This window comes from Trachemys scripta, chromosome 10 (genome assembly GCF_013100865.1).
Source record: "Trachemys scripta elegans isolate TJP31775 chromosome 10, CAS_Tse_1.0, whole genome shotgun sequence".
Taxonomy (NCBI): Eukaryota; Metazoa; Chordata; order Testudines; family Emydidae; genus Trachemys; species Trachemys scripta.
The window spans coordinates 60,255,963-60,283,165 of record NC_048307.1 but is presented as its reverse complement, the minus strand read 5'-3'; the positions used below and the strand labels follow the sequence as shown (position 1 = coordinate 60,283,165).

General features: G+C 43.8%; 1 protein-coding gene across 9 annotated transcripts in view; it reads right to left on the bottom strand.

Moving 5' to 3' along the window:
- Positions 1-2,941: 2,941 nt before the first annotated feature.
- ZNF280D (zinc finger protein 280D) overlaps positions 2,942-27,203 on the bottom strand; it is an 85,718-nt gene continuing 61,456 nt past the window's right edge. For 3 of the 9 annotated variants that reach the window (XM_034782813.1, XM_034782816.1, XM_034782815.1), the window contains 3 exons: positions 19,995-20,040; positions 16,922-16,977; positions 2,942-4,802 (listed from right to left, as the gene is read on the bottom strand). In XM_034782813.1, the coding sequence (XP_034638704.1) occupies positions 4,163-4,802; positions 16,922-16,977; positions 19,995-20,040 (742 nt within the window). In that variant the 3' untranslated portion in view covers positions 2,942-4,162. Of the gene's footprint in view, positions 4,803-16,847; positions 19,081-19,994; positions 20,041-27,203 lie in introns of those variants that run through there. The other 6 variants (XR_004647305.1, XR_004647306.1, XM_034782814.1 and 3 more) reach the window with 6 other exon arrangements.

The following is a 27,203-nucleotide window of genomic DNA, read 5'->3' as shown; positions in this document are numbered from 1 at the left end:
ATAAAGAGATTGCATTACAGTATTTGTATTAGGTGAACTGAAAAATACTATTTATTTCGTTTTTTACAGTATAAATACTTGTAATCAAAAATAAATATAAAGTGAGCACTGTACACTTTATATTCTGTGTTGTAACTGAAATCAATATATTTGAAAATGTAGAAAACATCCAAAATATTTAAATAAATGGTATTCTATTATTGTTTAAAGGTGTAATTAATTGTGATTCATTTTTTAAATAACGATTCATTTTTTAAATAGTTTGACAGCCCTACTACTTACAAATCTTTTTACTTACAAACTCTACAGAGTAGAGGAGAATATGATTCTGACTCAGGCCACGTGGCAGTAAGAAGGTGCGCATGCATATCCATGTGTGGAATACACATAGGGACCGTCACTTGAAGAAAACTATTTATGACAACTTGATTTTTATAAACTTTGATTTTTATAAATTTAGCAAAGTAAAGTTTAAATTTTTCTTCCTAAGAAAAAAGCATCAATCAAATATTGCATTTTTCCATTTTTTGAAGTGCCCTTAGTCATATAACAAATTAACTGCCCTACAGAAAAATCCCAAATACATTATGGAATTTCATCTCCCCAAGTCAGTATTTTTAAGTTATTGAAAAGCCAACACATGCTACTACTATTGGAGAAAGTTGAACTCTATGTCACCCTTTTCTCCTGATAGAAGTACTATAGGACAGTACTTGCCTTTCACAAGAAGCTCTCAGGGTATCTCTCAGTTGCCCATTGACAAAAAGTGCTTTGATTGTTTTGCAAGGACATGCAAATTTCTCTCTCATCCCTCCCACCCCTCTTGGTTACTGTTCCAATGTTAAATATTTGTTTTTCCTTAGATGAGTATTACCTTCTGTACACAAATGGATTCTCCACAAGGATGGAAATACTGTGTAAGCCATATATACAATATTTTCATGTTAATATCTTTGAGTACATATATATTTTCTCCAAATAACTCAGGTCTTTTCAATATGACAATTTTGTTTTCTCTTCTCATACAAGGCGGCTTCTGGACGTCAGTCATTTATTTTTCCGAATTCCTATAATTTAAATCAAACTTTTGTAGACAAATTTATCTTAAGTAAATACAATAATCAAAAACAAGCATGATAGCTAGCTAATTAAAGATAGTGGTATCACAACATACCAACTTAATAAACTTTTCCAACAGCCATGTCTATCAGGGTTTCAAGTTAAAGTCATACCATTTGCATGAAGCAGACAAAAAAAAAAAAGAAAAACTATTAAATTATCTGTTTGGATTGTCTGCTCATGGTTTTCTATACTGTGAATAAGCTCAGGCTCCCCTTCAGTAACAAACATAGTAAGCCTTTTGGTTGATTGACTTCCCCACTGCCCCTTTTTTGGGATGCTCTGTTTATTTTAGGCTGTTAGTGGAAAAGTTACCATCACCACCAACCACTCACCATGGGTCTGTTTTGCACAGGTCCACTGTTTCTTCACAGTCTTTAACAGCAGCAGTTATAACAAGATATAACAAGTCCACAGTGTAGAGAATTGCCTTTCCCAGATATTTTATTATTAATATATATACACAGAATTGCCAAACTCTCACAAACTTTATCATACGAACATAAGAACGGCCATAATGGGTCAGACCAAAGGTCCAGCTAGCCCAGTATCCTGTCTTCTCAGAGTAGCCAATTCCAGATGCCCCAGAGGGAATGAACAGAACAGGTAATCATCAAGTGATCCATCCCCTGTAGCCCATTCCGAGCTTCTGGCAAACAAAGGTTAGGGACACCATCCCTGACCATCCTGGCTAATAGCCATTGATGGACCTATCCTCCATGCATTTATCTAGTTCTTTTTTGAACCCCGTTATAGTCTTGGCCTTCATAACATCCTCTGGGAAAGAATTCCACAGTTTGACTGTGCGTAGTGTGAAGAAATACTCCCTTAACACAAGTCTTGTAATATCTGGTGTTTTTCTTGAAGCCCCAGATATTGGAATCATCCAATTAAGTGAGGATCTCAGCTTCCATTAAAAACAACGTTTCCACTACTTATGGTTGAGGAAAAAAACTTGAAAATGTAGATCCCAAACACTCAAGACCAGGAAGGCAAGCAAAAAGAATCCAACATTTATTATTTTTCAAAATCATGATTAAGGCTCATGTTTTTTGGAGTCTGGTGCACAATTTTGGAATGCTGGAGATTGGAAATACTGTTTATATTTAATAGCACCAAGAGAACTCGATAATCTAAGATAGCATCCTTACTTGTGAGCTGGCTGGTCTTGAGCTTTCTCAATCACAGCAAGACTACTGTTTCTAAGGGTACATCTACACTACCCGCCAATCTATCTATTGGGGATCGATTTATCGCGTCTAGTGTAGACGCAATAAATCAATCCCCGATCGCTCTGCCGTCAACCCCACGCTGTGAGGACGCGAGGTAAGTCGACTTAAGATACATCGACTTTAGCTATGCTATTCTCATAGCTGAAGTTGCGTATCTTAGGTCGATCTCCCCCCCCACTGTCCCCAGTGTAGACCAGGCCTAACTGAGAGATTAACAAGGCCCAGGCTGCTAAATCAATTTACTTATTTAAACCTTTGCTAGTCCTGGCTAATGCTACATTGTGAGGCAATGAAATTTCCTCACAGGAACCAGTTTGGGTACTGTTGGCCCAGCAGAGTTCCTCCTCAAACTTCAAAGTAGCAGCATATCCTGTTCCAATATATTGAAACGGGAATAATGTGTAGGTATAGGCACTTGCTCATTAAATTTCAAAACACTTAAAATATTTCTCAACTCACTAATTTTAAGATGAAATCAAACAAGAATAGACGATAGCTTTTGGAACCTGCAACTAAATGTTTAAAGAAACTGAAAGACTATTTACAAACAAATTAATTACCTGAAAACTAAAATTATTCACGAAGACAAATATTGTTGCAAATATTTACTCAAAAAAGTAATATTTACAGCAGTGTTTTAATAGCTATTCAAAACATTTAACATTCATTAAAAACAAAACTGAAAGAGTCAAATGCACATTGTAAAGGATTCAAATGGAGCATTTTAATGAAGTTTTGTTAATATTTCAAAGCAAGCTACTGTTAATCATATTATGCATTCCTATACCTAGCTGCTAACTACATAGCAAAAAAAAAACAAAAACAAAAAACAAAAAAACCACCCCAAAATCATTTCAGCAGCCATCTTCTTGTATATAAGTTAGACTACAAAAAGTCCTGAAATCAAATTATACATCTCTGCTTTATATGCCCTTGAGTCTTTTTTGTAACAGTTAGCAAGCAGCAGCTGCAAAATGGCAGAATACATGCCTGTCTGTTTCCAGTTCATTTTTTTAAAACAGTTTCTGCATTAAACCGTACTTTGGTTTCACTTGAAGACCATTCATATGGGTCTATCACTAATAAAAAATCATTAAAATAACTGTAATGGCCTAACAGCTACAGTACTTTGAGCAGTATTGCCCTACTTGATACAACTAGTACGTCAGGTAAATCTGCACAGCTTGCACACTGAGAAATCTCACATATATGTATTTATATTGTAATTTCCACTTTCACTGAAAGTTTAAGGTAAGCTTACAACCTGGCAAGATTACACCTGTACAGAGGTGCATAGATTCATTTAGTTCTGTTTACATGCTTTGACAGACAGGAATGTGACATCAAATCCAAAGTAGGTTTCTATTTATCCAAACTGTCAATAGGCGAATGCACCATTGTTGTGAGCATGCTCTATTTCAGCAGTCAGTTTACTTAATCCTTGTGATTCTAAGATTTCCACATGGAGACTATCTTCACACACAACAATAATCTCAATCTTTTGCTCTTGGGTAACAAACCACTTTATTGTAGGCAACACCATTGTGAAAATGATTTTTTTTTCCATTTTCAAGTGCCAGACTAGTAAAACATATCCTCTTCCTATCTCTTGGAGATATATGCCAATGTGCTATTCTTTGTAATATTTTGTTACTAAACTGCTTTCTTCATATACAACATCTACCCTTTTATTTTTCTATCTTAATACTCTGAATCGGCATCAATAAGCATACCCATCAGGAATGGTCCATGGTGTTCTTACCATAATTTATACAGCATACTACTTTATACTGAATGAAGTTAGTTTAATTTCAGCTTGCTTCATTCTCATCTGTCTGGTTTACAGTTGTCTCCATTCTGCTAGGACTGCTTCCTTTAGGAATGTCATCTGTTTGTTCAGAAACTAGTTCAGCTTTCTTTGATGAAGGTGCAACATTACCTTTTTGAAGGATCTCAGTAGCTTCATGCTCAAGTACCTCTGATGGAGTCAAAGGCTCCAAATGAATACTGCCTTGCTCGCTAATGTCAGAACTAACAGATTCAGGTTCATCTCTTTTTCTCAAAAACTGCTCAAAACTAACATCTTCACCCAATGTCAGTTTTAAGTCCTTTGTGTTCAAAGCTGCAAGCCTAGTTTCATCCAAGCTACCTTCTTTAGTCTGGTCATTCAAGATAGCATTCTCGGAACTTTGGCAAATTTTCAATTCAGTTTCATTACAAATATGTTTTTTTTGTTTCTCCTCTATGACTTGATCATTATTATCTGAAACACAACATACTGTTGTCTCACATGACGAGTTTCTTGAATAGTTGTCCTGGAGTACTAGATTGGAGTCATTTTCCATATTTGACGATGTACTTTCTTCACTCTTTTCAACTGACGAGCCATTGTTAGTTGGATTTCCATTGCATTCTTTTTTTGTTTCCTCTGAAGAGTTATTTGCTTGTCTGCTGGGAAAAAAATATCCACTTATTTCTCAGCCATCATAACAAATGTTTTAACATATGGGTCTACTCTGCAAAGTGACTAAAAATGTCACCGTAGAGTTCCATACTTGTCATCTCTTACTGACCTTCATATCAAGTAGAAAGTGCCCCCACAACTGCTAGCCTTGCAAACTCAGCCTTGCATCTAACAGCTGAGTTCTTTCCTTCCTTCAAATCATTGCCAGTAATAAAGATCTTTCAGGCCAAATTAGGCCCTTAGCTATACCTGTGCAACACAATGGTTTTTCAAATTATACTCTCAGTGACACCTATCATCACATTATCTAAACTGGACTGATGCAGGTATAACTGATTGGAATTTAGTAAATAATTCTGTAGATGATGCAAAAGAAATAGAATCCAGTTCACTCCATCTTAGTCTGATTGGCTCTGCGGTGTTAATAGGAATACAAAGCAATAAAAACTTGTTTTTGTCATTAAAGTGAGCTGCTTTGAATCTGAATTCACACAAGGAGCAGACCTACTGAGCAGAAAAGGTGGCATGTTTTATATCACTTTTCACAGTAAAACTGTATTTTAAATTAAAAGAAAGGTACTGAATTATCTAAGTCAAGTCAAGGAAAACCTTTCCATAAAAGTCTGTTTAGCTATTTATGCTAAAGGGACAATATTGGAACAAGAACAAATGGATATAAACTGGTCACAAACTAATTCAGGGTGGAAATTAGAAGATGGTTTCTAACCATCAGATGTTCTGGAACAGCCTCCAATAGGAAAGTGGGGGCAAGCAACTTAATTAGTTTTAAGAGAACTGGACAAATTTATGAGTGCTATTGTGTAATAGGGTTGCTTGTGATGGGGAAAGGCGGGGGGACCCAGGCTCAACTGTTGCAGGGTTCACTTCTGGTTTACTTGTTATGTTCCTAAAAATTCATGCTTCATGTTTCAGCCAGCCACCAGCAGGGGTCATGAAGGTATTCCCTCTCAAAGTATTCTGGGAGGTCGTTTTTTTTTCCTATCTCCTTCCTCTGAATCATAAGGAATGGCTGCCATTGGAAATAGAACACTGGGTGAGGTGGGCCTGGGCTTTAAGGTGGCACCAAGCATTATCTTTGTCTGGTGCTTGGATAGCTGATTCTTGCTCACGTTCTCAGAGTCTAACTGATCACCATACACAGGGTTGGGATGGAATTTCCTGCCCAAGTCAGATCAGCAATGATCTTGGATTTTTTTCACCTGCCTCTGCAGAGTGAGAGTGTGGGTAACTTGCCAGGATTATCAGGGTTTATCTCATTTAATCATTTCCCTGCCATTGCAGGGGCCTCAACCATTGGTGCACCTTGGTCACCCCTATTCTCAGCCTCAGGCGCATAATATTTTAGTCTCTTATGGGTCTAATTTAGTTTGGGCTCATTTCCATTGTTAGGTTTAATGTGCGAGTGGTAGGTGGTGTTGGTGGCCTGTAGTATACAGGAGGACAGAACAGATGACCTAGTAGTCCCTTCTGCCCTTAAAACTCTATGACTCCATAATAAAATCCAAGCCATAACATAGATAAGGTTTATATACAAAGTTGATATTGGCTGCACCTTGTATTACTGTAGCTTTTAAAAAAATTCAGATGCACTGCTCTAAAATAGCCAGGGAAATCAATATTCCCCAAATAAAAACTGAATTACATACTGTGACAGACCCAGACCAGTGGGGTACAGGAGTCTGGTAGAGGGCAAATATACTGGTCACTGGATGAGTAGTTTTCTGTTCCCTAAGTGACCAGAGCAGGGGCTGCACTGCAGTAATCAGGAACCTGCTAGAACCAGTTAAGGCAGGCAGGCTAATTAGGACACCTGGAGCCAATTAAGAAGAAGCTGCTAGAATCAATTAAGGCAGGCTAATCAGGTCTCTGGGCTGTTCCCCAACCCACATGGTGAATCTCTGAGGCAAGAAAATCCGCCAATAAGCGCAGGACCCACCAAGATAGAGGAGGAACTTTGTCACAATACTTAGAACTCAACATGTATATACAAAACCCTCAAATCTAAAACTTAAATTGAAAACAATCCCTGAACTCTGATATATACAGCCAAGAGATGTGTGAGGGAGAATAAGAGGGATTTTGGGGGGGATGGTGGGTGAGGAGGGGATTCTGATTAAAAGCTGCAGTATTATTCTAGCCCAGATATTACTTATTACAAAATTGAGAAGTTGCTCTGCTTTCAAGTTTTACTTTCACTTAAGAAGCTACACCAGGAATATTTATTAAAAAAACAAAAGCAAAGTGAACTTTCTTGTGCAGGATATAAAACTGATAAGAATTCAGCAACCAATAATATTTATCCAGACACTAGAAACAGCAGAGCCAGTTGTAATGTAAGCACCCCAACACTGCCACACCAATGTGTTTTACTCATACTCTGGAGGGATTCATTCAGAAGCCGCCCATTAAAACCCTTCCTCCACTGAGATTGCCAACAAAGGTAAAATTTATATTTCATTTTTATAAAATGCACCGTAACAAGTCTAAACCTCTACATAAAAAATGTAACATACAATTTTTGCTTATTGTTTAAGAACCTTCAAGGACAGGACCTTCTCCCAAAAAGACGGTTACTCACCGTTGTAACTGTTGTTCTTCGAGATGTGTTGCTCATATCCATTCCATTAGGTGTGTGCGCGCCGCGTGCACGATTGTCGGAAGATTTTCTACCCTAGCAACACCGGCGGGTCGGCTGTGGAGCCCCCTAGAGTGGCGCCTTCATGGCGCTGAATATATACCCCAGCCAACCCGGCGCCCCCTCAGTTCCTTCTTGCCGGCTACTCCGACAGTGGGGACGGGGGGCGGGTTTGGAATGGATATGAGCAACACATCTCGAAGAACAACAGTTACAACGGTGAGTAACCGTCTTTTCTTCTTCGAGTGCTTGCTCATATCCATTCCATTAGGTGACTCCCAAGCCCAACTTAGGTGGTGGGGTCGGAGTGAGACATTGCTGTGTGCAAAACCGCTGATCCGAAAGCAGCATCGTCTCTGGACTGCTGCACTAGTGCATAGTGAGCTGTAAATGTGTGGACTGATGACCAAACCGCCGCTCTACAAATGTCCTGGATCGGAACATGTGCCAGGAAAGCAGTCGAGGAAGCTTGGGCCCTTGTGGAGTGAGCGGTGAGGTGCGGTGCTGAGACACCTGCCAGGTCATAGCAAGTCCGGATGCAAGACGTAATCCAGGAGGATAGGCGTTGTGAGGAGACCGGTGAGCCTTTCATTCGGTCGGCCACTGCAACGAAGAGTTGCGTCGTCTTTCTAAAGTGCTTTGTGCGGTCAATATAGAAGGCCAGGGCCCTGCGTACGTCCAGGGAATGCAAACGTTGATCCTGGCGAGTGGCATGTGGTTTAGGATGAAAGACCGGGAGAAATATATCCTGGTTGATATGAAAAGGAGAAACCACCTTAGGGAGAAAGGCAGGATGTGGACGAAGCTGCACTTTATCCTTATGAAAAACTGTGTAAGGGGGCTCAGAGGTAAGCGCTCTGAGTTCAGAAACGCGCCTTGCTGAGGTGATGGCTACGAGGAAGGCCGTCTTCCAGGATAGGTACAGAAGTGAACAGGTGGCCAGTGGCTCGAATGGAGGACCTGTGAGCTTGGAGAGAACCAGGTTGAGGTCCCACGTCGGGACGGGCTGACGTTGTTGTGGGTACATCCGGTCTAAGCCCTTGAGGAATCTAACGACCATCGGGTTAGAGAATACCGAGGACGCGAGTTCCCCTGGGTGAAAGGCCGATATAGCGGCCAGGTGAACTCTAATTGAAGATATCGCCAACCCTTGCTGTTTTAGGGAGAGGAGATATTCCAAAATGAGAGGAATGGGTGCCTGCAACGGGGACGTGGCTCGTTGTTCGCACCAACAGGAGAACCGCTTCCACTTGGCCAGGTACGTGGTGCGTGTTGAGGGTTTCCTACTGCTCAGCAGAATCTGTCGGACAGAGTGCGAGCATTGCTGCTCTGCCTGGGTGAACCATGGAGCAGCCACGCCGTGAGATGGAGTGATTGCAGGTCGGGGTGACGCAGCCGGCCGTGGTCCTGAGAGATGAGATCCGGACATAATGGAAGCGGGATCGGTGTCTGAACCGAGAGCTCCAACAGTGTGGTGTACCAATGTTGTCTCGGCCACGCTGGAGCGATCAGAATTACCTGTGCCTGGTCTCTGCGCAATTTGAGCAGTACCTTGTGGACCAGAGGAAACGGAGGGAAGGCATAAAACAGGTGGTCTTTCCAGGGAAGGAGAAACGCATCCGAGAGGGAGCCCGGAGCTCGACCTTGTAGGGAGCAGAACACGTGGCACTTCCTGTTGTCTCGAGATGCAAACAGGTCTATCTGGGGAAACCCCCACTTCTGGAAGATGGAATGTATGATGTCCGGACGGATAGACCACTCGTGCGTCTGGAAGGACCTGCTGAGTCAGTCCGCTAGAGTGTTCTGGACTCCAGGGAGGAACGATGCCGTGAGATGGATTGAGTGGGCGATGCAGAAGTCCCACAGGCGAATGGCCTCTTGGCATAGAATTGACGAACGTGCTCCTCCTTGCCTGTTGATGTAAAACATGGCCGTGGTGTTGTCGATGAGAACTAACACACAACGGCCACGTAGGAGATTGAGAAATGCCTGGCACGCCAGGCGCACCGCCATCAGTTCCCGAACATTGATGTGCAGGGCTAACTGGGGTGCAGTCCACAGGCCCTGGGTATGGTGTTCGTTGAGATGGGCGCCCCAACCCAGAGATGAAGCGTCTGTGACCAGGTGCAGAGAGGGTTGTGGGGTGTGAAAAGGCATCCCCTCGCAGACCACATTGTGATCTAGCCACCAGGTGAGGGAGGTCAGGACCGAGTTCGGGACCGTGACCACCATGTTCAGGTTGTCCCGATGTGGACGGTATATTGATGACACCCAGGTTTGAAGTGGGCGAAGCCGAAGTCTGGCATGCCTGGTTACGTACGTGCAGGAAGCCATGTGACCCAGCAGGGTGAGGCACGACCTCACCGTGGTAGTTGGGAAGGCCTTGAGCCCTTGAATGAGGTTCTTGATGGTGCCAAAGCGGTTGTCTGGCAGGATGGCTTGTGCACGTCTGGAGTCTAGAACTGCGCCGATGAATTCTATTCTCTGGGTAGGTTCTAGAGTGGATTTGTCCTTGTTGAGTAGGATGCCCAACTCGTTGAATGTGTGCACTATTATGTGGACGTGAGCTTGAACTTGCTCCTTGGTGCGACCGCGTACCAGCCAGTCGTCTAGGTACGGGAACACCTGTATCCCTTGTCGACGAAGGTACGCTGCCACGACAGCCATACATTTCGTGAACACTCTTGGGGCCGAGGATAGGCCGAAGGGAAGGACTGCAAATTGGTAGTGCACCGTGTTTACCACGAATCGCAGGAAGCGTCTGTGAGGTGGGTAAATTGTGATGTGAAAGTATGCGTCTTTCATGTCGAGGGCGGCGAACCAGTCTCCAGGATCGAGGGAAGGGATAATGGCCCCCAAAGAGACCATGCGGAACTTCAACTTTACTACGAATTTGTTGAGTCCGCGCAAGTCCAAGATGGGCCGCAGACCTCCTTTGGACTTGGGGATCAGGAAGTAACGGGAATAAAATCCCCTGCCCCTTAACTCTATCGGAACCTCCTCTATGGCCCCCAAGGCTAGGAGCGTAGAAACCTCCTGTATAAGAAGTTGCTCGTGAGAAGGGTCCCTGAAGAGGGACGGGGAAGGGGGGTGGGAGGGGGGGATAGAAGAAAACTGGATAGCGTATCCCCTCTCCACCGTGCGGAGGACCCAACGGTCCGAAGTTATAAGGGACCAAGCACGGTGGAAGTGGGAGAGACGATCCCGGAAGGAGGGGGCTGGATCCTGGGGGATGACTGGGGCGCCGTCCTCGACCGCACCTTCAAAAGTTCTGTCTGGGGCCTGAAGGTGGTCTAGGTGGCCCCTGGTTCTGGCCGGGTTGAGGGCCGGTCCACCTTCTTCTACCACCTCGCCCTCGCCTCCGGGCCGAGTCCTGTCTCTGACGAGGCGGCGGGGGGGGGTAGAAGCACTGAGGTTGCGGCCTAAATGGCCTGCGCTGAGGTCCCGCAACATGCATCCCCAGGGAGCGCATGATTGTTCTCGAGTCCTTGAGGCTCTGTAGGCGAGAGTCCGTCTTGTCCGAGAACAATCCATGTCCCTCAAAGGGCAGATCCTGTAGGGTTTGCTGCAGCTCCGGAGGCAAACCCGAAACCTGAAGCCAAGAGGTCCTCCGCATAGCGATACCCGAAGCCAGGGTCCTCGCAGCCGAGTCCGCTATGTCCAAGGAGGCCTGCAAGGAGGTCCGAGCCACCTTCTTACCCTCCTCTACCATGGCTCCAAACTCCTCCCTGGACTCTTGGGGAATCAACTCCTTAAACTTCCCCATAGAGTTCCAGGAGTTAAAATTGTAGCGGCTCAGTAGCGCCTGTTGGTTCGCCACTCTAAGTTGCAGCCCTCCGGCTGAGTAAACTTTACGGCCAAACAAATCGAGTCGCTTAGCCTCCTTTGATTTAGGCGCTGCAGCCTGCTGACCGTGGCGCTCTCTTGCGTTCACTGATGCCACCACCAGTGAACACGGTTGGGGGTGGGTATACAAGTACCCGTAGTCCTTAGACGGGACAAAGTATTTCCTTTCCACCCCTCTCGCTGTGGGTGGGATAGAGGCAGGAGTTTGCCATATCGTATCTGCATTGGTCTGTATCGTGCGGATCAGGGGTAACGCCACCCTCGATGGGGCATCCGCTCCGAGGATGTTCACGATAGGGTCCTGCACTTCCACTATCTCCTCCGCCTGCAGGTCCATATTACGGGCCATCCTACGCAGGAGATCCTGGTGAGCCCGAAGATCTATCGGAGGGGGACCTGTACATGATGTGCCCGCCACTGCCTCATCCGGAGAGGAAGAGGAAGATGCCTCCGGTGGTACGGGATCCAAGGGAGGGTCCTGATCCCCCTGCTCCTGGGCCGGAGCATCACCTGTACTTGGATCTATGGTGTCGGGTGGCGTGGACACGGAAGCCTCCATGCCCCCTGGCGGAGGCCGAGAGATGGTGGACTCCGGGGCCCTTCTAACTGAGTGACCCGAGCGAGAGGTCGAGGGTATTGGAGCCCCTTGCTCCTGGTGGTACGCCCACGGGGTCCAAAACGACCAGTGAGATGGGCCATGAGAGTGGTCCTCTGCCATCTCCTGCCAATGGCCCAAGTTCCGTTCCTCGGCTTGCCCTTGAGGGGGGTATGCCGATCTCGACAGGTCTTCCGAGGAGCGAGACACCGATCTTGATGGCCATGGCGGTGCCGAGAGAGACGAAACGATTCCCGTGGGCTGCGGTGCCGCACGGTGCCGGTCCGGAGATGATCTATCTCTGCGCGGTGCCGGCGAACGGTGCCGAGACCGCGATCGGTGCCGATGACCTCGTCGGTGCCGGGAGCCGGATCTGGACCTCGACGAGGACCTGGAGTATACCCGGTGCCGGGAGCGGCCTCTCGACGTCGAGCGTCGACCGTAGCGGTGCCGAGAACTACGTCTCGACGTTGATCGGTGCCGACGATCATAGCGGTGCCGAGACGTAGAACGGTGCCGCGACGAAGATCTTGGCCGTGAGTACGACCGGTGCCGAGGTGATAGTCGGTGCCGGGACTGCGAGCGGCGTGGGGACCTGCTTCGGGACCTGGACCGGTGCCGAGGTTCCAGCCCTTGCGATGGAGGGCGCATCAAGGCAGGTTTCCCCCTTGACTGGACCGGGCGAGTCAACGGTGCCGTCGGTGCCAGTGGTTGAGGCGGTGCCGGCTCTGTGAGAGCTATCAAGTCTCTCGCCGCCACGAAGGTCTCCGGAGTCGACGGGAGTTGTATTACCGCCGGTCTCGGTGGAGACGCTATCTGCACCGGACTCAACGGCCTCGGTGCCGGAGTCGACAGTGCTGGAGGCACCTGTTTCCGGTGCTACACCGGCGGACTCGGCTCTACCCCCGGCACTGGGGGAGCCGGCGTCTTCGGCACGGAGGCCCCCGTCTTATGGGGATAATGACCGGCGTCGAGGTACTTGCTGCGGTGCCGACGAGGTCCGGTGCCGGGGAGGCTTGTCCGACACCACTCGCGCGGTCGGCATTGCCGGTGCTGCTGGGGCACTGCGCACCGAGGCGCTAGGTGCCGGGGCTTGGCTCGTAGAGGGAGTGTCCGGACTAAGTGCCGCCTCCATCAGGAGTTGCCGGAGCCGAAAGTCCCGCTCTTTCTTGGTCCTTGGTCTGAAGGCCTTACAGATCTTGCACTTATCTGTTTGGTGGGACTCTCCCAGGCACTTCAGACAGGAGTCGTGCGGGTCGCTCGTGGGCATAGGCTTAGCGCAGGAGGCGCACTGCTTGAAGCCGGGAGCTTTGGGCATGAGCCCGGGCCCGCGGCCGGGGGAGAAAGGGGGAGACGACCCCCTTAGTCCCCTGGACTACTATAACAACTAGAACAACTTTAAAACTATTTAACTATTTAACTACAAACACTAGAACTATAACTATAACTACAACTGCGAATAACTAACTAAGCTAGGGAGAGTGGAGGACAGCTATGCCGCGCTCCACAGTTCCAACGACCGTCAGGGGCGGTAAGAAGGAACTGAGGGGGCGCCGGGTCGGCTGGGGTATATATTCAGCGCCATGAAGGCGCCACTCTAGGGGGCTCCACAGCCGACCCGCCGGTGTTGCTAGGGTAGAAAATCTTCCGACGATCGTGCACGCGGCGCGCACACACCTAATGGAATGGATATGAGCAAGTACTCGAAGAAGAACAAATAAATTCCTACCCTATCCCAACTCTTCCAGGAAAGATTTGAGAAAAGAGGTTTGCATGAGCTAGTGGATGCAACATGTTCCAGAGTTAAGGACTCTACATTCAGAATATCATATCTTCTGTGTCTTGATGCTTAAAATCTAGGGTTTTTTAGCATGATTGCTCCAGTTGACCTTGACCACGCTGCTGGAACAAGAAAAGAAAGATTGTCTCTCAGATAATCAAGACTTAAGTCATGTACAGGTTTACAGATTGAAGTTAATGCCTATGACAGTTCCTGGAGAAATGGTGTAATATATTTGCTATAGTTAATACTGCCTAACAAGCTAGCACCCTCATTCTGGACCAGCTGTAGCTACAAAGTGACGAAAAAAGATACTCCATACTGATCCACCTGGGATTCCAAGAGCACGCAGGAGTATAAGAACAGGTCCAAAGTGAGAACCTCTTAAAATGTGAATATACCCTCAATAAAATGGGCAAGACCAATCACTCCAAGCTCTCAAAATCTCACATATCCCTCAAGCATCAAATTCTCCACCTTTTCCAGACTGAACCCCTATGCATTTGTTTTCATCCAAGCTCAATTTTGGCCAGGCACTGGAAGCAGCCTATGCATCATTTGATACTGATGAAGAAATGGATAAAACTGTGTGTCATCAGCACACTGACAAATTTATATATCCTACTACTAGTTTATTTATACATGTTGAACTGAAGGGTGTAAGATTAACAATAATTTTGCAAATTCACTCAAAAAGACCTCTTGCAGCAAAGGCATTTAGTTACCCAAAACAAATGGTGACCCCCTCAGATAAAAAGACATACAATGTCTCTAAAGCAATACCATCTACCTTGACCAAGGACTGCAGATGTGTCAACAAAACCTAGTGGTTTGTGACAAATTAAGACATTGAGTCAAAAATACTATTTGGTATTGAGAAATAAATATGAAAAATTGTCATTTTGTTAGTAAGGCTGTGGCTGAAAAAGAATAGCCTTCTGTCTGATACTTCAAGGAATGAAATATCCTGTAAGCTAACTATTTTGACAAATGTGCATGTAAAGAAACAGCTAACTGTCGATGTGAGGGGAAAAAAGAGGAAAAACTGCAATCTTCCAGAGAGAAGGAAGGTTTTGAGTAAATACAGTTAGCCAGCTGGCTACCATACAATGAAAACAAGTATTCACTTCCTGGAGTTGTATGCTTGCATAACCCTTCGTGTCCAGATGAGAATACCAAGAACGCACTATGGTAATGAGCAAGTTGACATGTGGCCCTAAAGTAGCCAGTTTTGACAGTAAGAGGAATCCAAAATCAGGGGCTAACCTAAGACATAAGTTAAAGAGCCAAGACTAACAGCTTAGAGAAACAGAGTTACAGAACTCTAGAAATTTGAAGCGTTGCTGTTGTTGTTTTTAAATCTCTCTTGTAATTTTAAGGATTTGAGTCTCGCTAGGGGATACTAGGGAAACAACTCTACATATACTTGCTTTTTGAAACTTTTATGAGTTCATTTGATCTTCTCTTTTTGTTTTATTTTGAACATTTGGGGATTTTTCATTTTCTGGGAAGATTCCTATAGTCTGTCCCAAGGAAAGGTAAACAACCCTCTTGTTTGAAAGAAGAGATATAAAAAGGGAATGGGTTTTATGGTCATGCTTGAGTTCTCACTCAAAAGCCTGACCATGGAGCCATGTTAAAACTTTTGCTGAATTGTGAAACATGGGAAAAAACTAGACCATTGATGAGTCAGAGAGCAAGGTGACTTGAGCAATGGTATCAAGGCTGCTGATGAAACTAAAAAGGATCAATATGGACTCCTGACAACTGCCAAGAGGATATTGTCAACAGACAAAACTAGTCAATGCTATGTTATATCTTGGCTTAAATCAAACAGAGATCAACAAATTTGGAGGATTAAAAAATGATTGATACCAGAGGTACTTTGCCCCAGTTTTCTATATTTAAAAAAAATATAATCATAGTGGTGGTTTTCATCATGTTAAGATCTGTGCACTAGGAACTAGACGGACTCAACCAACTCATCTCCTCTAGGCCACTGAACTATTTTCAAACTTGAATAGATGTGTCATTACAAAGCAGAAATTTGCAACAAATACAGATGGAGAGGCAGGGAGAAGCTAGTTAATATGATACACAATTGTCTAATGTATCAAGATTAGAATGATTTATTACTGTTCTGAGCTGGATTTGAAACAATGATCTAGCAAAGGAGAGGCTTTGTAGTCATTGCTAAACCTGAACCATCCAATTTCCATTATTAAGCAAGCATTTTAAGTGAAAGTAAAATTTCAGAGTATCAGACATACTTCAGAAGTGGTCTTTGGTATGACCAGAGGAGGGAAAAGCAAGGGAGAACATTTTATGTATGGAAAAGTAATTGTCAGGCTTTTGTATTAAAGCTTACAGTACATACAGGCTTTAAAAATCAAGACACTACAAATGTGTACGAATATAGAATAATATAATTAAGGTAGAAATTTGTGGCAAACAACTTTTAAGGACTACTTCAGGACCATGGTTTTGTAAATTAATAACTGCAATAGGCCACTTCAGGATGATAATTTTGGTGTAATAATTCACATTTTGTACAAATAATTGAACTTTTCCAACAACCTTTTGCCCAGATCAAAATATACATTATTTCACAACTCATGTCAAGTTTTACTGATTCACAGATTTTTATGTAACCAGTCTGAATTAAAGTTAGTAATGTGTGTGTATTGCTGTATGTTACAATTAATTACCCAACAAGTTCACATATATTGCTTTACAAAAAACCTCCAAATTTTGAAGAGTATCTTTTCACGAGTGTGAAAATATGTTTTTAAGAAGCCATACTGATGTTTTTTAAAACATTTGTTATTTAATTACAATGCATGTTCCCCAATTTTACCCCTCTACTTTTTCCCCTGAAAATACCCTTACTATTCAGATTCATTAATATAATAAATAATCCTTCTTTTCAGTATTTTGTACATGTCTTTTGGTGGAATTATTTTTTGAATGTGACTGTATGTTTATAAATATTAAGGCTTTAAAATTTGTAACAAATACACAAATTTTGGAGCCCGACAGCCCAAGTTCCACGTCTTGTTGAGTAAATACACAACATCTGCTATTTAAAAATTACTTTCTACCATAAAAAAATTAACAGTATGCAAATACTAATTAAAATATTTTCTCCCAATTACCTGAGAAATAACACAGCACATGTGTTATTTTATGTACTTGAATTTCAAGAGATGCAGCTGTTCCTTATATTTACCTTTCAAAAGTCGATGTTTCTGTTTTTCCTTCAGGCAAACTAGGTCTTGAATTTTGCTGTAATAATTAATGATATTTTTTTATTTTACATCCATGACCAACTGATTATACTGCAGTGCAGCAGAAAGAATTTTATTGTTATTTCCCCAGTTCTGCAAGTTAGTAGAGATCCAGTGGATAGCTTAGTACAGACACTTGCAACCAGTCTTCCAAGTTAAGAAAACGTAGATCACATTTTTAGCACACATTTCTGTGACCCTTATTCATATACGTAGACCCACTCACATCTCACTTGAGTAGGGTCTGCAGAACTGAGTCCCCACAGTTGTTCATTTGGAGGAAGAATATCAAGACTGAACTACAGATTTGTTGACCATCAGTGGAAGACAAAAGTGAAGTTAATGAAATTTAAAGTATTACACAGGACTTCCTGGACAGTATCTATTGGAGATGTATTAGATAAGGAAGACTGACATACAAATTTGTCTCATATAAAACTGTAAGGCTCTGGTTGTAAGTGCTTAGTGTGATAGCTTTATAGGAGAACAAATTGTCCACTATCATAACTTAATAGGATAAGTGATTTTTCAGCACTGGAAGGCATAATAAAAATGAGCTAATTCTTTCATGTATAAAATAACTAATTGTAAAAAAGTAAAAGAGTGCTCCAATGATGGCATTTGGAAATGGCCAAAGTAGTCTAATAAAAGCATCTGCCATAATGCAGACCCTTAGGCCCACGCAAAGCCCCATTGAAGTCAATGAAGGGTCAGGGCCTAAAATGACAAAATTAGGCAATTTAACTCATAATGGTCACTGTTCAAAATTATAAATGGATTTTGCATTTAAAATGAAAAATTGTTAATGTATAATGTTCAAAAAAGTATCCTAAATTTCTATTATTTGTACTGAGCTTTTTTTTTAGTCAAATCGTTTTTTCTTTTTTGTTTTCGTATTGTATACTACTCATATATATATGTAACATACAATACATATGATATATGGGGATCTGTGACTCTGCTACAATGAGACCAAATTCTACAGCAAACATCTTCAAATTCCATGGCAATGTTAATCTGTTCTAAATAGCCTTCATTCTGATCCCTTCACTCATATAAAAAAACAAAACAAAACCACACAATGATGGCTCATACTCACTGACCTAAAATTATTTCCAACAAAGATTATCTTCAACTATGGATTTTTCACTATGTCCTGCAGGTGACTTGGCTCCACTCTCCATGCCTTGGATCCCATGATGATGTACAGCTGGCCTGCTACAGAACCTCCTTCCCCACCCATGTCTACCTAGGAAGGGGTGAGCTTATAGATAACTTCAGCAACTCATCTCCCTATGATGTTCTCAAGGCAACCTAGCTGGCCAGCCTATGCTTTTGGTTCCCCAAGATCCAGGCTGTAAATTAGACTCCAGCTCTGGTCTCTGACCCCATTATCTAATATTATCAAAAGAGCAGAAAGCATGCACTATAACCCAGTTAACTCCTCCTGACAGGGAAAAACTAGAGAGCAAAATACAGCTGCAGTCAGATCCAGGCAGAGCAAGTATATGAAACAAAATGTTGAGCACCTGGCTGCAGCAAAATTTAAAACATTTCATGCCATTGGGGAAAAATAACCAATTCCACAGCTATAGAATCAGAATTCAAGAGGCCCCGACAAAGCTGAAGGGGCAGGTCATATCTCTGAGGGCTGCTTCAGGCTCTCTGCAAACCTCAAAGAAATGGTCTGCACTTTGTTCATATTTTCAGTGTAATGCATCTTCTGCAATCTTCGCCTGGAAGTTGAAGCTAGACGGTCAGACTGGAAATAAGGTGTAAATTTTTAAACAGTGAACGTAACCACTGGAACAATTTACCAAGGGTCATGGTGGATTCTACATCACTGGCACCTTTAAAATCTAGATTGGATGTTTTTCTAAAATATATGCTCTAGGAATTAATTTGGGGAAGTTCTATGGTCTGTACTATACAGGAGGTCAGACTAGATGATCACAGTGGTCCATTCTGGCTTTGGAATCTATGGAAAAAATCATAAGGGCTAGAAATTTAATTTTTGTTTTTAAATGAAAGCAGAGGTTCTAGAGCACAATTCTGCAGGGCAATTGGGTGAATTCCACAGCAAATTCCACGCTGCTGAATCCTGGAATACATGAGGCCCCATTATACACATGTAAAATACATTCTTAATATTCTGTTTCAACAATATTTAATGAAAACATACAAAGAAAACGCTGGAGAACCTTAAGAGAAGCACATTTCTGTCCCCAGACCCAGAAGATCTACTACGGTTCTGTAGGAAACAAGTACTAATTACAAACAGGGTCTGTGCCAGGTCCTAGGCCTTTCCCTCCACCCACTGGAAGAGTGGGGTTTCTGTAACTGCAGATTCTCTTTTCTGAAGAGTCTCAACAAGGCAAGCGGGAGAACAATGTCCATTATTCCACCAAGTATGCCCACTACTCTGCAAATCCCAACCCACAGGAGAACGTTCTGCAGGGTGTTAAGGGAGTGAGAGTGGGTGGTATGAGAATGTATATATGATAGACTCCAACTACCCCCTTCCACATAGAGCAGGGCAGAGCTGTGAAGAGATCTGGGAAAAGCAGTCTAGACTAGCAAAGGAATGACTGAAGTTTTTTTTTTTTTTTAATAACATTTTTAGTTTTAACTATGCCAAAGAGTGCAATTTTTTTTAAAAAGTCACTTTCTCACTTCTATTAAGTCTAGGCAGTATACATAGGGCAACTAACAATGGCTTCATTAGATTGACATTTCACTCCAATCAGTATATGAATGCCAATTGGAAGTTTCTAGATATAGCAAATTTAAAGGACATTGACTGGAGGGACATTTTAGTTATGTCATTTGAAAACAGATGACAATGCAGGACAAGGCTTGATTCTTCAAAACAAATGTGTCTCCTGGACATACTAACCTTATTATACAGCAGTGCATACATATGTATTTAAGTAGTATCTTCCCAGTTGGTTAACCATTATAGACATTCAAAAATATTTTGTATGCAGACATCTTTAGACTATAATAAAATATTACCTCAGACTTTGAAATCTCCACCAGAGAGAGAGAAGTTGCCTTTAACCTAGTGAATAACGAATTGAGATTCAGAGTTTTCATACTGTACTGTTAATATTAAAAATAGAGGTGAAAATAGGACAAATATTATACTGACAGTAAGAAAAATACCATAGCAGCTTGAAATCTATTTTTATAGTTAAAATGGATCTGAGTTGGCTTAAAATCTATTTCATATTTTAACATCTCAAAACATTTATTGTATACATGTAGTAAGTTGTACACAAACTTGTTTCGTGTGACCCTTTCCCATTTATTTCATTGATGGAAAAAAGGAAAGTCTCACAAAACTTCAAGAAATACTGTTCTGCTAATAGTTGCTGTAAGTCTATTTGATGATAGATGATGCATCTTTCCCACGATCAACCTCTCAAACTATGACTGAATCACCATTTTACCCAAATAAATTCCTAAGATTTATATATAAAAATAGCTATATTTTACAAAGTTAAAACATGTTTCTCTCATACAGCTACACAATGACATTACAGAGAAACATTCCTACAACAAAACTATTGCATATGTCTTTCTTAAATTGTATAATTTATTGCATCCAATAGCTCAGAATAAAGGGTTTTTTTGTAAAACTGACCTTCAACTATCACTTAGAGGATATTCTTCCCCAAAAATATCTTCACAAGCACAATCCATACAATAGATAGCTACAAATTATTTAAATTTATTGACTTCTAAACCCACATTAATTAAACAGCTTATCACAACATCACCCTGATTGATTTTCTGTGTTTATATGAGAAAATGCTACTGCAGAGGGAGCAAGAAGTACATATGTCCTGTAAAACCTTGTTAAGTCATCAGTTTTAATATAAAATCTAACCTTTCAAAGGCTTTTTGTTTTAGAAATAGCTTGTGGCCATATCTTCTTTGTTGATGCTGCATTAAAGTCAATTTTAATCAGCTGACTTATGGTGCTGTTACTATCAGACCTGAGTAGTAATGTTATTAATCATGAATTAAATTATTCATGACCTCAGTAAGGCTTAATGACTGCTTCTACAATGTGCGATATACCTTGCATAAGAAACAGTCATTTAAATTTTATGAAAAACAGATAACACCAGCACTATGACTGATGTCATTTAGCCTAATTGCGTTCTACTATTGACTAATACAAGAAAAAACAGTGTTAATAAACACCATTTCAATAATCTTTAAACATTCTCAATGGACATCATAAAACTTATGTTTATTAATAACACCTTGGTAGGTATTAATAATGACTTTGCTAGTATTATGCAAACCCATTTATGATTATTTATTACATCCTGATTTATGATATAGAATGTGGCATATATATATATTCAAGGGGACTAAAGATCATACTGTTTTTTGTAGCACTTAGCATTATATTAACGTAAAACTAATTAACAATGAGAAAAACAGAGTAAATCAAGTGTTAAAATTGTGTACGATAAATGACGCACTAAAACCACTCTTTTCAGTCAGGGATTTAGAATACTCTGAAGTATTTAATCATGAGTAGGAACACCAATAAAAAATGAAGTGGCATCTCTCTACTACTTGGCTCAGCTTCATTGTTTTAATGATTTCTATGCAGAGAATATAATAAATGTGTTTTTAATAATGATTTATCTAAAGCACAGACAATAGTTAGAAAAATGTGGTCAAAAGGCCAGACCAATTTAAATACCACAAAGATATAGTTGTTGATTCTCTTCTGAGTGGAGTCAGCGGGGGTTCTGCCACTAATTTCAATACTTGTTTACAGTATCTTTATTCCCTACTATATCAAACTCCTTAAAGACTAACAGATTTATTTGGGCATAAGCTTTCGTGGGTAAAAAACCCACTGCGGGTGCGGTGCTGTGGCGGGGTCCTGGAGCGAGACAACGAAGAGGAACGGCGTCGATGTTCGTGTCGCGAGTGGCTATGGTAGCCCTTCGGAGACGAAGACCTTCGATGTCATCTGTCTCGGTCTCTCGAGGCGGAGCGGTGCCTGGAGCCCGTGTCAGTCAGAACCCAGCCAGACAACCTGGTGGGGGCTGACGGTGACCGGCGTGGACTACGCATGGGATGGTGACTGGGTGGCGAATGGCATCAGGAACATTCCCTCGACCACAAACGGTACCAAGCCGGGGGTGACTGCGGAGATCCCAGCAATGGTTTGCCTCTGGACCGTGGAGCCAGCGTTGGTGGTGCCCCTGGTACCGGCATAGACATAACGTCCCAAGCCGTTTGCAGGGCCTCCGGCGTGGAGGGCATCCGGACATCTGGGGAAGCCTGCTCTGAATGGGCTGGGCTACTCCGCTCGACCTGAGTCGGAGGCCTGGAGGCTGATAGGGACAGAGGACTGCCCAACATGGGCCTAGCCTCTCCCCTGGTTTTGCTCCGGTGCCACGGCGGAGAAGGCCTCTTCTGAGCCTTCTTGGCGTGCCCCGCGGACGGGGAGCGGTGCCGACTGGTAGATGGCACCGATGGGTCACCGCGCACCAACACCACGTTATCCGGTGCCGACTTGGGGAATGGCGTGCCGGAGTCGGGGTCAATGCTCACTCCATCAGGTTAGCCCAGAGCCGAATGTCTCTTTCTCTCCTGGTCCTAGGCTTGAAAGACCTGCAAATCTTGCAGCAATCGCTGAGATGGATTTCACCCAGACAGCATAAACAGTCTGTGTGCGGATCACTCACTGGCATCGGTTGTCTACAAGTGTCGTACAACTTAAAACCCGGGGCACGGGGCATGCCGCGGCACGGGCTCACTAAACTAAACTAAACTAATCTAACTACTTCAAAGGACAGTTACCTGTTCCATAACTGTTGTTCTTCGAGATGTGTTGCTCGTGTCTATTCTACAGTAGGTGTGCATGCTCGCCACGTGCACAAGTACCGGAAGTTTTTCCCTTAGCAGCATCCATAATGGGGGAGCACCGCTAAGACCCCTGGAGTAGCGCCGACATATCGTGCCATAAAGCGGGCTGCGTGCTCCCTCCACCCTCAGTTCCTTCTTGCCAGACAACTCCGACAGAGGGGAAAGGAGGGTGGGACGTGGAATAGACAGGAGCAACACATCTCGAAGAACGCCAGTTACGGAACGGGTAACTGTCCTTTCTTCTTCGAGTGATTGCTCCTGTGTATTCCACAGTAGGTGACTCCAAGCTAGTCCTGACGGAGGTGGGTAGGAGTTCTAAATGATAAAGGTTAAGGGTTACCCAGGCGGAGCACCACCCTACCAAACCCGGCGGCGTCCCTTGCTTGGGAGACGATCGCATAGTACGATGCAAAAGTATGGACAGAGGACCATGTAGCAGCCCTGCAGATGTCCTGAACAGGGACATGAACCACATAGGCCGCTGACGAGGCCTGGGCTCTCGTCGAATGCGCCTTAACAATAGGAGGCAGGGGAACCCCTGCCAGGTCGTAACAAGTGCGAATGCACGAGGTAATCCAGCGGGAGATCCACTGGGTGGAAACCGATTGCCCCCTCATGCGCTCGACCGTAGCAACAAAAAGCTGAGGGGATTTCCGGAATGGTCTTGTTCGATCTAAGTAAAAGGCCAGCGCTCTACGCACATCTAGCATGTGTAGGTGTCGTTCCTCATTGGAGGAATGGGGCTTAGGACACAGGACTGGCAGGAAAATGTCCTGGTCCATATGAAACGCTGAGACCATCTTCGGGAGGAAGGCTGGGTGCGGGCGAAGCTGGACCTTCCCCTTATGGAAGACAGTGTACGGGGGATCCGAGGTCAGCGCCCTAAGCTCCGAAACCCTGTGGGCTGAGGCGATAGCCACCAAAAACGCCACTTTCTCAGATAAGTGGGACCAGGAGCAAGTGGCCAAGGGCTCAAAGGGAGGTCCCGTGAGGCGTGACAGCACCAGGTTCAGGTCCCAAGGAGGAACCGGGGGTCTAGCATAAGGGAACGCTCTGTCCAAACCCTTTAAAAACCTGGAAGTCATGTGGTGGGAGAACACTGACTGTCCCGCCACCCAAAATGGCCGCCAGGTGCACCCTGATCGAGGAGGGAGCCAGCCCTTCAGTCCTAAGGGACAGGAGGTAGTCCAGGACCAGCTGGAGAGGAGCAGACGCAGGGGAGGAACTTCTCTCCCTCGCCCATGAGGAGAACAGATACCACTTAGCCAGGTAGGCCCTCCGTGTGGATGGCTTCCTGCTTTCAAGCAGGACCCGTCTAACAGCCTCGGTACTCCTTCCATCCTCCGCATCTAGCCACGGAACTGCCATGCTGTCAGGTGGAGCGGGGCCAGGTTGGGATGGAGGAGACGACCTCCCTCCTGGGAGAGGAGGTCCGGGCGGAGCGGCAGCCTGCGAGGGGGGGCCGCCAAGAATTGCAGTAAGGTCCCATATCAATGTTGATGGGCCCAATCTGGGGCTATCAGGATAATTCTCGCCCCGTCTGACTTCACCTTCTGTAGGACCCTGCCTATTGCGCGCCGAGGACGCGGTGCCCGGTGCGGGGTCGGCTCGACGTGCTGGTGCCGGGGCCAACACTGACTCCATTAGGAGAGCTCGGAGTCGGATTTCACGCTCCTTCTTTGTTCGCGGCTTGAAGGAGCGGCAAATTTTACACTTCTCACTAATGTGAGCCTTGCCCAGACAGCGAAGACACTGAGTGTGTGGATCGCTTCTGGGCATAGAATTGCGACAAGAGTCGCACGACTTGAAGCCTGGGCCACGGGGCATGCCCCGAGCCCGGCACTAACAGAAAAAAGTTCAACAAGTAACTTCAGTGAAAGCTGGATACCACTAAGGCTAGAAATGCTGCAGCAAAGCTGGAGCACAAAGTTCCGACTACCTTCACTGGCGGCAAGAAGGAACTGAGGGTGGAGGGAGCACGCAGCCTCCTTTATGGCGCGATATGTCGGCGCCACTCCAGGGGTTGCAGCGGTGCTCCCCTACTACGGATGCTGCTAAGGGAAAAACTGCCGGCACCAGTGCACGTGGCAAGCACGCACACCTACTGTGGAATACACAGGAGCAATCACTCGAAGAAGAACTACAGGTACTACTACATCGAACGAACAAGAGTTCTGGAGGAAAGCTGTAGACAAGCTGGAGCAGAGCAGTTCCGAAGCACCTTCACTGGTGGCAAGAAGGAACAGAGGGTGGGGGGAGCGCGCAGCGCCCCTTATACTGCACCATGCAGGCGCCACTCTAGGGGTCGCTAGGGGCGCTCCCCTACGGGTACTGCTAGGGGAAATACTTCCGGCACCGGTGCACGTGGCGAGCACGCACACCTATTGTGGAATACACATGAGCAATCACTTGAAGAATAGGGATCTACAACCTAGACAGAGCTACTATATGGTGGGTGCATAATTGGTTGGAAAACTGTTCCCAAAGAGTAGTTATCAATGGTTCACAGTCAAACTGGAAGTGCATATTGAGTGGGGTCCCGCAGGGATCAGTTCTAGGTCTAATCTGTTCAATATCTTTATCAATGATTTAGATAATGGCATAAAGAGTACACTTATAAAGTTTGCAGATGATACCAAGATGGGAGGGGTCGCAAGTACTTTGAAGGATAGGGTTAAAATTCAAAATGATCTAGACAAACTAGACAAATGCTCTGAAGTAAATAGGATGAAATTCAATAAGGACAAATGCAAAGTACTCCACTTAGGAAGGAACAATCAGTTGCACTCATACAAAATGGGAAGTGACTGCCTCGGAAGGAGAACTGCAGAAAGGGATCTGGGGATCATAGTGGATCACAAGGTAAATACCAGTCAACAGTGTAAAGAAAAAGAAACTGTTGCAAAAAAAGAAACATCATTCTAGGATGTATTAGCAGGAGTATTGTAAGCAAGTCATGAGAAGTAATTCTTCCGCTCTACTCAGAATTGTGTCCAGTTCTACGCACCACATTTCAGGCAAGATGTGGACAAACTGGAGAAAATCCAGAGAAGAGCAACAAAAATGATTAAAGGTCTAGAAAACATGACCTATGATGGAAGATTGAAAAAAACTGGGTTTGTTTAATCTGGAGAAGAGAAAAGAAGATAGAGGGGCCATGATAACAGTTTTCAAGTAAATAAAAGGCTGTCACAAGGACAATGGAGATAAATTGTTCTCATTAATCTCTGAAGATAGGACAAGAAGCAATAGGCTTAAATTGCAGCAAAGACGCTTTAGGATGGATATTAGGAAAAACTTCCTGTCAGGGTAGTTAAACACTGGAATAAATTGTCTAGCGAGGTTATAGAATCTCCATCATTGGAGATTTTTAAGAGCAGGTTAGACAAACACCTGTCAGGGATGGTCTAGATAATACTTAGTCCTGCCATGAGTGGAGGAGACTGGACTAGATGAACTCTTGAGGTCCCTTCCAGTCTGATGTTTCTATAATATTAAAGATTTAATCCATGAACACTAAACAAGAAACCTAAAGAAAATACTACTATGCGATGTTTCCAATAATTTGAAGAAATGTAGTATCAATCTTAAATCTTTTAGGGCCAAATTCACAAGTATGTTTTGACAGCTTTAAGCCATTCTCCTGAAAAACTCATGAAGAAGTGTTCTCTTCAAAATGGCTACTACCTCACTGTTCCCAACTGAAGAGAAACCCAGCTCCCCCTCTAGGAATCTGTCAGTTTCCTGTGCTCTCATGAGGTAAATAGGAGCACTGCGAGGAGCAACTGAGTGCAGATACAGGCCTATGGCTCGAATCCCACTGAGGACAACAAGAGATGATGGCTATTTTGAGAGATGACTGTTCTTTGTGGACTTCTCTGAAGATTAACAGTGGTTGAAGAATAAAAAAGAAACTTTCAGTTATGAAGCAGCAAAGAATGGCCATAATTCTAAAAAGAAAATTCTTCTAATGAAGCCTAGTCATAAGATTCTATTAAGTTTTAACTGTATGGGAAATTTGAAGAGTCTGTTTTATTCATTATTAAGATCACCAGGCATTACAAAAAAAGGTTTTGCCAGGGGGTGCAATTAATTTTAAAATTAATTTAACTCAAACTAATTAATGGATTTATTTGTAAATCCTCAGAACCTTCTTTACTCAAGAAGTGGTGTAATTTGGGGGAGGATGTGCTGTAATTTTCATACATAACTAAAAGAGTGAATCCCTGCTTTCTGTGCAAAACTTAACTAATCTTAACTATATTATCTCTACAACATACAATAGATACTGAAATACACTTCTCTAATTGCAAAAAAGTA